The sequence below is a fragment of the Lepidochelys kempii genome, chromosome 7 (assembly GCF_965140285.1).
Source record: "Lepidochelys kempii isolate rLepKem1 chromosome 7, rLepKem1.hap1, whole genome shotgun sequence".
NCBI lineage: Eukaryota > Metazoa > Chordata > Testudines > Cheloniidae > Lepidochelys > Lepidochelys kempii.
In genome coordinates, this window is record NC_136386.1 from 108,917,031 (window position 1) to 108,932,036 (window position 15,006).

General features: G+C 42.5%; 1 protein-coding gene across 8 annotated transcripts in view; it reads right to left on the reverse strand.

The window, feature by feature from the left end:
* The window catches only part of GRK5 (G protein-coupled receptor kinase 5), a 223,558-nt gene that overhangs the window by 29,349 nt on the left and 179,203 nt on the right, over positions 1 to 15,006 (reverse strand). For 6 of the 8 annotated variants that reach the window (XR_012160063.2, XM_078853867.1, XM_078853871.1 and 3 more), the window contains 4 exons: positions 13,932 to 14,024; positions 9,953 to 10,016; positions 8,930 to 9,070; positions 7,027 to 7,217 (listed from right to left, as the gene is read on the reverse strand). Coding sequence is in view for 7 of the 8 variants with exons in the window: in XM_078853867.1 (XP_078709993.1) it covers positions 7,027 to 7,217; positions 8,930 to 9,070; positions 9,953 to 10,016; positions 13,932 to 14,024 (489 nt within the window). In the remaining variant the exon portion in view is untranslated. Of the gene's footprint in view, positions 1 to 7,026; positions 7,218 to 8,929; positions 9,071 to 9,952; positions 10,017 to 13,931; positions 14,029 to 15,006 lie in introns of those variants that run through there. The other 2 variants (XM_078853872.1, XM_078853873.1) reach the window with 2 other exon arrangements.

The following is a 15,006-nucleotide window of genomic DNA, read 5'->3' on the forward strand; positions in this document are numbered from 1 at the left end:
TCTGCATTGCAGAAGGCCCACACACCGTACAGAGTCCATGCAGGAGTGCTCCCTGATATTTCAAACTGGGCTATTGGAATAACTGGAGTTCTGCAATCATTGGATAGGGGTATTTTATAATCTGACAGTGCCGAGGGCACATTTGCAAAACCTATCTTGCTCTCGTTTATTATTTTAAGCAGAAACACATGGTGCCACAAACATTCTTTTTTGCCCTTTGCCAGTTAAAAACCCTCTTGACCTCACAAGACAAACTTTGCTGAGTGCCCAGTGGTACCGAGCCTACTTTTCAAACAAACAGTACTCAAATATGTGAAGGGGAGAAGAATGCTGTGGAGAATGTATGACTTTATTTTACATACTACTGTGTGCTTCTCTCTCAATGTTAACCAAAGGCTCTCCGTGTTGGAGCCATGTAATAAAAGTCATTCCCCACATACTTTTTTCAATCTAATTTTAAACTCTTAGGAGCCATTTCCTTGAGGAGCCTAGATTCCATCCTTTACTTTCATTTTCAATCCTGTCAGCAATCCATCACATTTCATGCTGCAGGATCAGCCAAGTGAGGTAGGAAAAAAAAATTCCTGCATGTTCAGGTGAATTCAGAAATTAATTTTGATTTGAATAGGAGCAAAGATGGTCTTGTGATTTACACTCTGGGCTGGGTCTCAGGAGACAGTGATTCAAGTCCCAGCTCTGTCACTAGCTCCATGTATGACAAGGCATGTCATCTTTCGGTGCCCCGGTGCCCTATCTGTAAAATAGAGGAAAAATACTTCTGTTCTCCTGGCCTGTATTTGTCTTTTAGACTGTAAGCACCTCCAGGGCAGAGACTGTCTCTTATGCATGGTCTACACATGAATATTTTAATGGTATAACTATGAATTTTTAGAGTGGTGTCATTTTTTTACCGAAATAGTTATACTAATAAAAGCCCTACTGTGAATGCAGTTATAGAATCATAGAAATGTAGAACTGGAAGGGACCTCGATAGGTCATCTAGTCCAGTCCTCTGCACTCATGGCAGGACTATGTATTATCTAGAGTAGACCAGCCCTGACAGGCGTTTGTCTAACCTGTTCTTAAAAACCTCCAATGATGGAGATTCCACAAGCTCCCTAGGTTATTTGTTCCAGTGCTTAACTACCCTGACAGTTAGGAAGTTTTTCCTAATGTCTAACTTAAATCTCCCTTGCTGCAATTTAAGCCCATTGCTCCTTGTCCTATCCTCAGTGGTTAAGAACAACAACTTATTACCCTCCTCCTTACAACAACCTTTTACGTACCTGAAGACTGTTTTGTCCCCCCTCAGCCTTCTCTTCTCCAGACTAAAGAAACCCAAGTTTTTCAATATTTCCTCATAGGTCATGTTTTCTAGACCTTCATGTTGCTCTCCTCTAGACTTTCTCCAGTTTGTCCACATCTTTTCTAAGTGTGGTGCCCAGAACCAGACACAGTATTCCAGTTGGGGCCTTATCAGTGCTCAGTAAAGAGGAAGACCTACTTCGTGTCTTGCTTACAACACCTCTACTAATACCTCCCAGAATGATGTTTGCTTTTTTTGCAACAGTATTACATTGTTGACTCATATTTAGTTTGTGATCAATTATAACCCCCAGATCCTTTTCTGCAGTACTCCTCTGTAGGCAGTCATTTCCCATTTTGTATTTGTGCAATTGATTATTCCTTCCTAAGTGTAGTGCTTTGCATGTCTCTTTATTGAATTTTATCCTATTTATTTCAGATCATTTCTCCATTTTGTCAAGATCATTTTGAATTCTAATGCTGTTCTCCAAAGCACTTGCAACTCCTCCAAGCCTGGTATCATGTGCAAACTTTATAAGTGTACTCTCTTATGCCATTATCCAAATCATTTTTGGAGATATTGAATAGAAATGGACCCAGGACAGATCTCTGCAGACTACACTCAATATGCCCTTCCAGCTTGACTGTGAACCATTGATAACTATTCTCTGAATATGGTTTTCCAACCAGTTGTGCACTCACCTTATAATAGGTTTGTCTAGACTGTTTCCGTTGTTTATTTATGAAAAAGTCATGTGAGACAGTATTAAAAGCCTTATTAAACTTGAGATATATCACATCGGCTGCTTCTCCCCCATCCACGAGGCTTGTTACCCAGTCAAAGAAGGGTATTAGTTTGGTTTGGCATGATTAGCTCTTGACAAATCCATGCTGACTATTATTTATCACCTTATCTTCTAGGTCCCTACAAATTAATTGCTTAATTATTTGCTCCATTATCTTTCTGGGTACAGAAGTTAAGCTGATTGGTCTATAATTCTCTGGGTTGTTCTTTTCCCCTTTTTATAGATAGGTGCTATATTTGCCCTTTTCCAGTCCGCTGGGACATCTCCCCTCTGTGACACTGCACTCCATATTCTTCATAGAGATATTATTATGATGATATGATTATGGCATAATTATGATGTATTTTATGCAAGATAAGTCATGTGAGGTGTCACTGTAAAGGTTATGATTTACTGAATATGATTATCCTATTTGTATGCATGTATCATTTTTGTACCTGAATTTGGGGATATTGACTATGTATCTATATTACAAATGTGTTTATACCTGGAGAATGCCCACTAGGCAAAAGGCTCTCAGTATAGATGGCTGGTGAGAAGGGCCCATTCAGGTTAATGAGCCATTAGGAGAAAACAATAGGCCTTAGAAGGCCCGGGAGCCTTCCTAAGGACCTTACAGACAGCCTCCGAGTTATGGCTACTGCGACACTACAGGGACATGTGACCAGGTTACCTGGTGCTGGACTCCATCTTGGGATATCAGTGTTTTTCCACTGACTGGTGTGGGAACCAAGCTTTGAAACAAAGGAGTCCCGCCATATACAAAATCTATTTAAGGCAGGGGAGAGACATCATCATGGTTCTTCACTGACTCCCCACCCAAAGAGACTCCTGGAAACACTTTAGGAACAAAGGCTGAATTGGGGGAAGTGCTGGCCCCAGTCTAAAGGGATTTTTAGCCTGTGAATGGAACACCTGGGGATGACAAGCTATAAGCCAGTGCACCTTGCTCCTTAAGAGTCTGCAACTTGCTTGTATAATCACTTATGGTGAAGATTTGCTATTCATATCCGATCTATATAGTATATTAAGTTTAGTTTGCATGTGTTGTTTATTTGCTAGTTAATCTGCTTTGATCTCTTTGCTATCACTCTAATCACTCATAATCTATCTTTTTGTAGTTAATAAACTTATTTGATGTCTTAATCCAAACCAGTCTGTGTTTGGCTAAGATGTCTGGAGAAAATCTAAGCTTGGTTACCACAAATGTGCATGGTCCTCTTCACACTGAGGGAGAGGCAGACCGGGTGTTAAACCCATATACTGGCCAGATTTGACCAGGGCAGGATGATACTGCTGGACTGGGGTCCTAGGCTGGGAGGCGGATGGTTAGAGAGCCTGCATATAAGTACAGCTGGGTGTGTTCCTACCCATGTGAATGCTGGTGAATGTGCAAGCTTGGAGGGCTTTGCACTTGTCACAGCAGGACAGTATGAAAAGGAGCCCAAGCTGGTGGGTCAAGAGGGCTCAGTGATACCCCAGTTCCAGGTGGCACCCCAGGGGAACCTGTCATGACCTCCGCCATGAGTTCTCAAAGATAATTGCTAATGGCTCAGAGATCTCTTCAGCCAGTTCCTTAAGTATTCTAGGATGTATTTTGTCAGGCCCTACCAACTTGAATACATCTAACTTGTCTAAGTAATTCTTAACTAGTTCTTTCCCTATTTTAGCCTCAGATCCTACCCCATTTACACTGATGTTCATTATGTTAGTCATCGGACCCCTGCTAACCATTTTGGTGAAAACTGAAACAAAAATTACATTTAACACTTTGGCCATTGCTGCATTTTCTGTTATTGTTTTCCCCTCCCCATTGACTAATGGGCCTATCCTGTCATTGGTCTTTCTCTTGCTTCTAATATATTTGTAAAATGTTTTCTTGTTACCCTTTATGTACCTAGCTAGCTTAATCTCATTTGGTACCTTGGACTTTCTGATTTTGTCCTTACATGCTTGTGTTGGGGGTTTTTTATATTCATCCTTCATAATTTTACTTATTTACTACTTTTTATATGACTCCTTTTTCAGTTTCAGGTCGTTGAAGAAAGCCTGGCTAAGCCAGGATGGTCTCTCCCCATACTTCTTATTTTTCCCATGCACTGGAATAGTTTGCTCTTGTATACTTAATAATGTGTCTTCAAAGAACTGCCAGCTCTTATAAACTCTCTTTTCCCTTAGACTTGCTTCCCACAGGATCTTACCTACCAATTCTCTGAGTTTGCTACAGTCTGGTCCCTTGAAGTCCATTGTCTTTAATCTGCTGTTTTCCCTCCTACCGTTCCTTCGAAGCATGAACTCTATCATTTCGTGATCACTTTCACCCAAGCTGCCTCTCACCTTCAAACTCTTAACCAGTTCCTCCCTATTTGTCAGAATCAAATCTAGAACAGCCTCTCCCCTAGTCACTTTCTCCACTTAGACAGGCATAGGTATCATACTGATATAAGATTATTCCCCTTCCCATAGTGGAATAAGCTGTACAGGTATAAGCACTCTTATACTGATATAACTGCATCCACAGTAGGGAGGTTGTACTGGGGTAGTTAAAGCTGTACAAGGCCTAACTATATATTTCTACAGTGCCTAAAACAATGCGGCCCGGATATACAGTAGATGGGAAACTCCAGGCACTACTGTAACATAAATAATAATTAATAATTCAGCTGGGTCCGCAGCATGCTTGCTTTCCAGGAACAGTTGAGCTCTACTATTACAAACATGGTTGAAAAGTGAAATTTAAGCTCAAATGTTTGACTAGTAACAGGAAGTGAACTCTGAATTGTATATTTAATTGTAAATATTCCAAACTGGACACATTCTCCTCTGATGGTATTGGTTTCAGAGCTATCTAAAAATGAATACATTTTGGAATTTTTGTCAACTACTTGCAAACATTTTGCAAATAGAGTAAGAAGTGAAATGTGATGAAAAAGTGTGTTGTTATGAATTATTCACTTGGCTCAAGCTGTGGCATTTTAGTTACTACATTTATTGCCCTATAGTGCCGTTCGTAAGACCCAAAGCACTTAATAGAATTACAAATAATGGGCCATTGCTGAAACTTCCAAAATAGTGCTGGAACAGTGTCATGGGCAGGAATGTAATGTCACCCATCACCATCACTCCTCTCAGAAGTTTCCTCTCCCAAAATACTCCCTGACACTCCCTGTGAGAGTTAGCAAGATCACAGCCAGAACTGGTATAAAATTGCAATAAATGCTTCATTCCTTATCCTATTCCTCACAATAAAGATAGCACCAGACGCTGTATGGCCACATTCATGATTTAAATTGTGGTCTCATGTCAAAACACATTATCTTCCTGGAAGTAATGCCCCTTGGATGGTACCTTATCAATACACAGGACCTCTGCAGTATAGAATGCCAGTAATAATGATTTCACAAGCCAGGCTCAGGAAAACAAACATTACATATTATTTTAAAGTATATTAGAGCGCCATTTGAAAAAAAATATTCCTGGCATCCATGGAAATTGACTCTGCATCCAGCCTGCTGATTCAGCAAGAAATCCCTGACCTCTTCTGCAAAAGCATTTGTACATGGTGTCCTGGTGCAATGAGATGTTCAGCCAATATGGAGGTGGAGAGCTCAGACACATTATCTGTCCTCCTGCTCTGCACCCGATGTGCCATAAAAGAGTGTTTAACCCTCATCAAGAACCGCATGCTGAGTTTTTCAGGCTTGGGGTCTTTTTTTGCCTACTAGCTGCACATTCGACATCCATTCAGCTTGACGCTGCAGACCTGGATCAAGGTTATGACATGGTCTATAGCATGCCTCACTTGCATGACTTCTCTGAAGCTCAAATCAGTGTCCTTTCATTCAGACACCTATTGTTTTATTCACCCTACTGGAAGGAAGAGGAATAAATCCCTCACCTACTGGAGGACCACATGCTTTCTAATGTCATTATTCTTTTCTTTTCCCTGCTTATAGGTCTCCCTGCTGACTGACCTGTCCATTTGCAACAACAATGTTGCTTCTTGAGGGAAAGAAAGAAAGAGAAAGCAAGTGAATGAGAAACCCACAGAGAATGCCTAATGTGTCGTTCTGAAGGGGCCGAAGAGGGGAAGGTTGGGTGGGGCGGGGAATTTGGTCTGTAATTATCTCATGGTGCTGCATATTCTCAGTACACCTGTGGTGTTTCTGAAGACAGTGTGATGGGAGGGAAATATGCAGATTCTCATCTCTCACCACGTTTAAACCTCTCTGGTCGTTAAGAAAAAAAACATATTTGGCTACCTTGACGGAAGGAAGAGGGATAATCCCCCTATCCACAACTCCTTTTGACTTTATTAGAGTCACTCCTGAGTTACACCAGCATTCATGATAGGAGAATTACACCCAGTGTGTTAATTTAAAAAACAACAACAAAACTCAACCATGTAGTTAACAAACTATGTGTGCATAATCACTCTCATCATTTTGCTTGCATGTTACATCTCTTTCCACCATCCTTTACCTTTGTATTTTTAATCTGTACCCTTCTGTCTTCTTTTCTGTTTGGGAAGTACGTAGCACATTACAGTCACTACCACAATCTAACTAGTAAAAACGGAAGTTTCATGTCCCAGGATAATCTCTGTATAATACTGACTAAGAAGTAGTTTAGGAGAAATAACTCCTACAGAATCTGTCTAGGTTTTATACATGCAAGTTGAGACAGGATTTTGGAAGCTTTAGTGAGTTCTATATAGTATGTTCTATATCATCTATACAGAATGTATTCTGTAAAGCTACTGCTTCCTTCCATTATTATTGTGTCTTATTGTATTCCTCCAAAGCCCTGAGAAATCCGAGACACTGCATAAGCATGTAGGAGGTATTGCACTGAAATAGGCCCTACAATTCAAGCTTCACCTGATGACTATCCCAAGACACTGAGGAAAGCTTACCTGTATACCGTGTTTTCTCTATGCAGATCTTCCAAGCCACAAAGAATCTCTGCTGCATAAAACAAAGCTCTCTCCTCCTCAAAGCCTGGGTTGCCCATGTTGTAGATGTGGAACTTCAAGTCACCCCCATTCATTATGGTCAGAACTAAACACAGTGCATCCTTTGTTTCATAGGCATAGGCTAAGTTAACCTAGAAAGATAGTTGTAAAATAGCACTTGCAGTTCTGTCATAAGTTGTGTTGAAGTCATTGCTAACTTTTGTACAGTAAAAGTGCCAAAATTTGACAACAGTGTGTTGTAAACAAAGCAAAGTGCGGAGAAGATAGAAGCCTTCTTGCACCATCAAGCTTGTTTTACAAAACCACATTAAACCCCCCAGCAATTAGAATATGATGGACTGATATTTTGAATCCTCTGGGGCCTCAAGCTGGTGCTTTAAAAATAGCTGCGTAGGCCGTACTTTGCAGTTGCAGCTCCGGCTGGAGCTCAGGCTCTGAGGCCCACTCCCTTCCTTACGTTTCAGAGCCTTAGTCACAACTGCAAAACACTGTCTCTACTACTATTTTTAGAGCAAGAGCCCTGCTGGCCTGAGTCTGTCAATCCATGCTGGGAGGCTTGCTCCCGCTTGCTCCAAAATCTATGTAGACATACCCTCAGTCACAGGACGGTAGGGTTGCTGACTGTCTAATCGCACAAACCCAAACACCCTTGCCCCGCCCCCTCCCCGAGGTCACACCCTTGCCCCACCCCTTCTCCGAGGCTCTGCCCCGGCTCACCCCATCCTCCCACCCTCTGTCGCTGACTCTCCCCCAGCCTCACTCACTTTCACCGGGCTGGGGCAGGGGGTTGAGGTGCAGGAGGGGGTGTGGGCTCTGGGCTGGAGCCGAGGGGTTCGGAGTGTGGGAGGGAGCTCCGGGCTGAGCCTGGGGCAGGGGGTTGGGGTGCAGGAGGAGGTTTGAGGTGTAGGATCTGGGAGGGAGTTTGGGTGCGAGAGGGGGCTCAGGGCTGGAGCACGGGGTTGGGGTGAGGCGTGCAGGCTCCGGCCGGGCGGTGCTTACCTCAGGTGGCTCCTGGAAGCAGCAGCATGTCCCTGCGGCTCCTAGGCTCAAGGGTGGGCAGGCAGCTCTGTGTGCTGCCCTTGCCTTCAGGCACCGCCCCTGCAGCTCCCATTGGTCACGGTTCCCAGCCAATGGGAGTTGTGGAGCTGGTTCCTGGGGCGGGGGCAGCGCACAGAGACCTCCTGGCTGCCCCTGAGCCTAGGAGCCGGACATGCTAGCCATTTCCGGGAGCCACGCAGAGCCAGGGCAGGTAGGGAGCCTGCCTATGCCCCACTGCACTGCTGACCGGACTTTTGGCCAATTAAAATCTCCCGGATTGCTTTCAATAGCAACCAGGAGATTGAGGCCGATTCTGGGAGACTCCTGGCCAACCTGAGGGGGTTGGCACCCCGACAGGACAGACCAGGCCCATATTGACTAGATGTTTCCTGCTAGCCAAGCACCCTCATCTTCGTCTTACTGGGTTGAGCCTCAGCCAGCTCACTCTCACCAAATCCCTCTCTCACCCAAGTACTGGGAAATCAGGCAATCACTGGGGATAAACATAGCTCAGCCTGACACAACCCCAATACAACTGGAGACTGCAAAGAGTAAACATTTTAAATTCCCTAAATAGAAGTAGCCACCACATTTGATGCACGTCTCACATACTACAAGCCAAAACTAGAATCAGTTGAATGGAAAAGAGAAGGGCTCCGGTAAACTGAGTAAGCATTACAGAGTTGGCCAGCTTCCACTGCCACTATGTGTACCATGAAGCCAATTGGAGGCACTGAAGTCAACAAGAATTATGCACAGGGACTGACAGTGTAACTGGACCCAGAGAGAGGAGTTCAATACTCACTACAAATTGACTATTGACTTTTTCTAAAATCTGCTTTTCATTTAGTGCCATGGATTCGCCTTTCCTCTTTTTTATTCTCTTCTTCTCTAATCTTTTGCAGGCATACATTTTCCCTGTCGCTCGGACTTGGCAAGCACAGACCTAAAAATTAAAGAGAAGGGAAAAACAATTACTTGGGTAGCTTAAAGAAAATACCCTTTATCTCTAAAGTTTAGTACCTCACCGTCTGATTTGTCTGCAGGCTTTTTTAAGGGCTTGCTAATGGTGTGAGAGGCAGTGTAGCCTACTGCGTAGGGCACAGGACAGAGCATCCAGAGACAAGGGTTCTCACCCTGGTTCTGGAACTGACCTGCTTTAGAAACTTACTGTAGTCATTTCACCTTTCTATACCTGTTTCCACTCCCACCCTTTGTCTGCCTCGTCTACTTAGGGTATGTCTACACAGAAGAAAAATCAACATGGCAGCAAGCCTCAGAGCCTGGGTAAACTGACTCGGGCTCACACTGCGAGGCTAAAAAGAGCAGTGTAAACGTTCAGGCTTGGAGCCCAGGCTCCAAGACCCTTGCTGTGTTTCAGAGCCCAGGCTCCAGCCAGAGCTGAACATCTGCACGACTATTTTTAGCTCCACCGTGCGAACCTGAATCAGTCGACCTGGGCTCTGAGACTTACTGACGCAGGGTTTTTTTGCTGTGTAGATGAACCCTTAGATTATACACTCTTCAGGGCAGGGCCCTGTTTCATACTGTGCATTTAGATGATGCCCTGATCTAAGCAGAGGCCTCTAGTTGCTATTGTGATACAGATAATAACTGCGTGAGCATGATTCAAAAGTAACTAACAAACAAAACAAGAGTCATTTCTGTAGGTGACCCTGGAGGGTTATAATCTTATGAAATGTTAACAGAAAACTGTCAGCAATTAAGTGGCTAAAACCATCCTCTTTCTTATGAAAAAGATTTCTTTTAACCTGCAGTGCCTGTGAGGTGAGAAACATTCTTAACAGAAGCTTTCAGAATTACTCACCTCCCCAAAACCACCTTTTCCTAGTACCCTGTACTGCCTAAATGTGTTTTTCGTTACTGGTTGCCTGAAAGAAAAGGAAATATAAAAAGAAACTCTACATTTAATGCACTCTCTAAGATTTATTTATTTCAGATCATACTTTCGAAAGAACAAAATAGCTAAATATTGTATAATCACATTATTTCAAGGCAATCACATTATCTAATAGACTACATAATTATGTAATTACATTACTGCAATACTGTGTATGGCTTGAACTTTTCAATTCCAACATATTAAGCTGTAATAAAATACAACACATTAGTGAGTCACTGGTGTGCAGCATAATTTCTGACAAAGTCTTAGGAGTACATGGGGACCTGACTTTCCATCATATAGGGTTTTAAAAAAAAAAAGTATGAGGAGTCAGAAGAGTTTGAAAAGACACAATCATGCTATGAATCATCCGATAATTCACAGGTATCTATTAAGGGTCAAATCTTGCCCGTTCCTCCATGGGCACAGAGTGCCTTACCTTGGGTGGAAATCCTTCAGGCTCACTGGACTGATAGGGAGCCTGTGTCCCATTTGTGTCATGAAGTCAAGCTTCTCAGGGACTCTTTCTGTGTCCTATTGCAGTGGGGTTTAGTGCGGGAAGGCAGGAATGGAATGGGCAAGGAAGAGGGAATTGAGCAGCCATATTTGTAATGTACTTTCCCACTGGCCCAACTCAGTCTCATGTAGTTGTCATGAAAGCCTGTTGTTGTTATTTATTATTTGTATCACCACAGCACCTAGGTCATAGACCAGGACCCCACTGTGCTAGGGGCTGTGCAAACACAGACCAAAAACATTAGTCCCTGCCCCAAGGAGCTTACAATCTGCAGACTGGTTTTCCATTCAGGCCTGTTTCTATATTTATTTTAGAATAACTTCTATAGAACTTCATCTCTATTAAATGTTATACAATTTTCCCATAAAAGGCAGACCTCCAATCCTAATTCTAACATTTACCTCCCTTACATTTTTATAATTTGCTGGAGAATATTTGATTTCAAATACCTTACTTTTTAAATCACCACTCTGTCACTAAGGAATGAAATAAAACTATAGTAAAAGCTACTGCTAATGAATATTCATATGAACCCTATAGTAGCTTTGTTTTGCTGCTGTAGGGCAGCAAACTGAGCACAAGTTAAATAGCATAGCTGTGAGACCAACACAAAGGATGTGGCTGATGATAACAAAGGAAGTAAACATTAAGGTGAACCATGTTCATTTGTGCTCTATTTTAAAAAACAGCAAGCGTGAGGGAGGGAGAAGGAAGCCTTATATAAATGAAATGGGAATGGACCAAACTGGAAGGGGAAAATGTGATTTTCAAGCTTCTACGAAAATATTGCAAACACTAGTAGGATTAAAAGCACCAAATAACCGTGATAACTATGTATTTGCCAGTGTCCCTGGAATAAACTGAGCATTTAGCTGTTCTGTTGAAGCCAACAGGCTCTCAGAATGAGCTGTTAATCATTCCATGCTAGTGAAGTTGTCTTTGTTTAATGCTGGAAAGTCTCTTCAGTTTCCTAAACTAAGTGGGCTCATCTGATGTCTTGTCAAGTTTGTTTGTTTTGGTTTTGTTTTTGGTTTTTTTTTTGGGGGGGGGGGAATAAAAATCTTCAATGCATTGGACAAAATTCCAAATCCTAGATGTGACAGTAGACTGAAAAAGGTCAGACTTGATAGGAAACATCTGATCTTTTTCAATTTAAGTGGAAGAAAGAAAATAGAGCATAACAGTGAACACTGGATGCTCTGGTTTTCATGTGGAATATGGCATGTACTGACCTGAAATGACTGACCATCAGCCAAATGGTATTTAATTTTAAGAGCTAGATTTTTAGCTGGTGCAATTGGCACAGCTCCGTTGATTTCATCTGAATTTTGCTGATTTACACAAGCTGAGAATCTGGCCCTAAATCTTCTCTTGTAATTCACAAAAAGAAAAGGAGTACTTGTGGCACCTTAGCGATGAACACATTTATTTGAGCATAAGCTTTCGTAAGCTACAGCTCACTTCATCGGATGCATGCAACCACTGCATGCATCCGATGAAGTGAGCTGTAGCTCACGAAAGCTTATGCTCAAATAAATTTGTTAGTTTCTAAGGTGCCATAAGTACTCCTTTTCTTTTTGCGGATACAGACTAACACGGCTGCTACTCTGAAATCTTGTAATTCAGTTTGTGGAAAGTGTGGAATGCCTTTAACTCAGAGTTACAGACACCATTAGCCAGCGGCACCAATCCGCTGTGGCACCAGCCAACAAAGAATACACGTTTCTTTGTCTTGGCAGGTCAAAGCCCCTAAGGATTCCTGAAAATGAAGTGTGCCTGGAAATGTGTACCTAATAATTTTGGCCCTAGGACACATATGCTGTATTTTCCTTTGTGTTATAAAAACAGAAATAGTGGGTCCTCCAAAAAGTTATCATAGATCTGTCTTGGTCATCAGCATTCAAAGGTTAGCTACGCAAAAGGACGGCTCAAATTGCAGAATGTTTTTTTTTTTAAATGGTACCCAGTGTACTGGAAGTTAAACACTACAACACACTAGCCATAGCTAGGGTGTTTTTCTGTTTTATTATTAACTTTTCTAGCAAGCAGAATCTGGTTTAGCATTGCTTATCATGCTGTTTGCAAATGTGAAAACTGGAGATTAGATGCACATCTAAAACTTCACATCATAGACACATGTAGGTAGGATGTAATTGCTAAAGTGGGTCATTTAAACATATTTGCAACAGGATGCAAACATCTATTTGTCTGCAATGAAAAACTTTTTGTGACAGGGAGCACAGTAACTATGAGGGAAGAGATTTTTTGAAACCACATAAGTAAATTTGGATACCCAGTTCCCATTAATTTTAATGGGAATTGGGTGTCAAAATTCCTCAAGCAGCTTTGAAAATCTCATCCTATAGGTCTATGGTGCACAACCCACATTCTGCAATATAGCTTCCCAAGGTGTTATCTGTGGCCTACAACTTCAATATAGTCTGGTCTACACCTAAATATTAAATCAACCTAGCTACATCACTCAGGGCTGTGAAAAATGTCACGCCCTGTGCAACATACTTGGGTCAACCTACTGTAGATGCAGCAAGATCAGCAGAAGAATTGTTCCACAGACCTAGCTGTCGCCTCTCGGAGAGATGGATTACCTTCATCAATGGAGAAACCCCTTCCGCCAACATAGGAAGCATCTACACTACAGTGCCATGGCGGCATGTGCCGCAGTATCACTGTAGTGTAGACATATCCTCACTATCTTGAGGAAAGTGGTATTCTAGAGAGTGGAGGGAAGAGGAGGAGATTATTCCTGAGTCTGTGCACATACAAGGAGGACCACTGCTATCTTGGCTATAGTTGGTGTAGACTGGTTCATGGTTGGAGGAACTCACCTAGTGGGTGAAATGGGATCTAGCCCTGAGGTAAGTTTGATTCTTATCTGGTTTCATTCTGCAGGACAAAGCCTCAATCGGTTTTTTGACCCTTCTAACAATGGGCACTTATGACCAAATACTAAGCTTGGGGAAGCCTTTCTGAGAAGAATGGAAATCCTGAAGCATAGCTTAAGGGCGCAGAGAGCATGGCACAAGGGGTCTTTGTGGAGGGAAAGAGGGAGAATGGAGGAGAGCAAAATCTGAGAGCTGTTATATGGAGTCTAGGAGGCAAGAGGGAAAGCCAATGGGAAGGGAGGTTCTAGTAAATGTCTGGATGGTCAGGCAAATTCTCACTACAATAATTTATGTCATTTCCCCCATCCCTCTTCTCATTCGTTGTAATTTTACGTTCTAAAATAGTTTGTAACTCAAAGATAGGGCCAAATTCTGCCTTTGATTTAAAAACCAGTGGGAGCAACGCATGCTTTTTTGACACACAGACTGCACGTTTTGCATAGAAAGTGAAAATATATATATTTTTTAAAAGAGCAGTGCTTACCTTTCCAACCACTTCCACTGCAGAAACCTATCAAAGTACATGCTGCCTAGGTATTCTTGAAATGGCTCTCCACTTAGGTAGTCAAGGACAGATCTGTCTCAGATGAAAAAGATATATAAGCATTTTATAATCCTGAACTTGAAGAAAAAAAAAAGGAATTTCAGTCTTGCTCTAAAGCAATGTTGCTTCGTTTATTTCCACCTTGTTTTAGTCACAGTTTTAATCAGTAGGAGCTACACTGGAACAATGTGTCATGTACGCTGTACCTCACCATGTGTGGTACTAGTGTGCCGCCGTGTGTGTTGACAAAGGCACTGGTTCTGAAACTCTTCAGCTGGCTGGCACCAAGAGCCGGTAACAATGGTAGCTAACAGTGAGGTCACATGTAGGGGGCATGTAGGTCTTGATCCAAAGTCTATTGAAGGCAATGGAAAGGCTCCCATTGACTTTTTGGACTTTGGATTAGGCCCTTAGCCACTAGGGCAGTTAATAACTTGAGGAGGGGGCCAAACCAAACCCCACCGGAGTCAGTCTTCCTGAACTTTGGGGAATGTTCAGATCTGGACTCAAACTTTCTGGCATTGACATCTCAATTATCGAGTGACCATCAGGGATGCTGTTAGCTAAAGCAAAGGAGTCAGTCATAACTCATGCTTTTGGGAAGAAGTAATTTTAGTCCAAAGAAAGCAAAATATTACTGAATTAAGCCAAAGGACTGCCCAAGAGCTATGTTGTTAGCAGAATGAAACAAATGAAAAAAGTGGGATGGGCCTGTGGATCTGGACCTGTGTCAGGAAGGGGCCTTGGGTGGTCATGTTGTGGATGCAAAGCTTTGGTAGAAAGCCAGTGAAAATGTGCCAGAGAATTAGTGTGGGATAGGCAGCAAGTGGCCAGAGGCAGAGAGAAGTCCTGTCAGACTGGCTGAGGGGCAGGGCTGAGAGAAATAAGATGAGACAGGCCTCAGGCATTTATGTGCAGGGTCTGCTGCTGTATAACTGATTGCTGTCCTGTCCTTTCAGGCCACTGCTGATTGGTGAGCTAGTACCTTTGCTGGCATGTCATCGGGGGGCAGAGC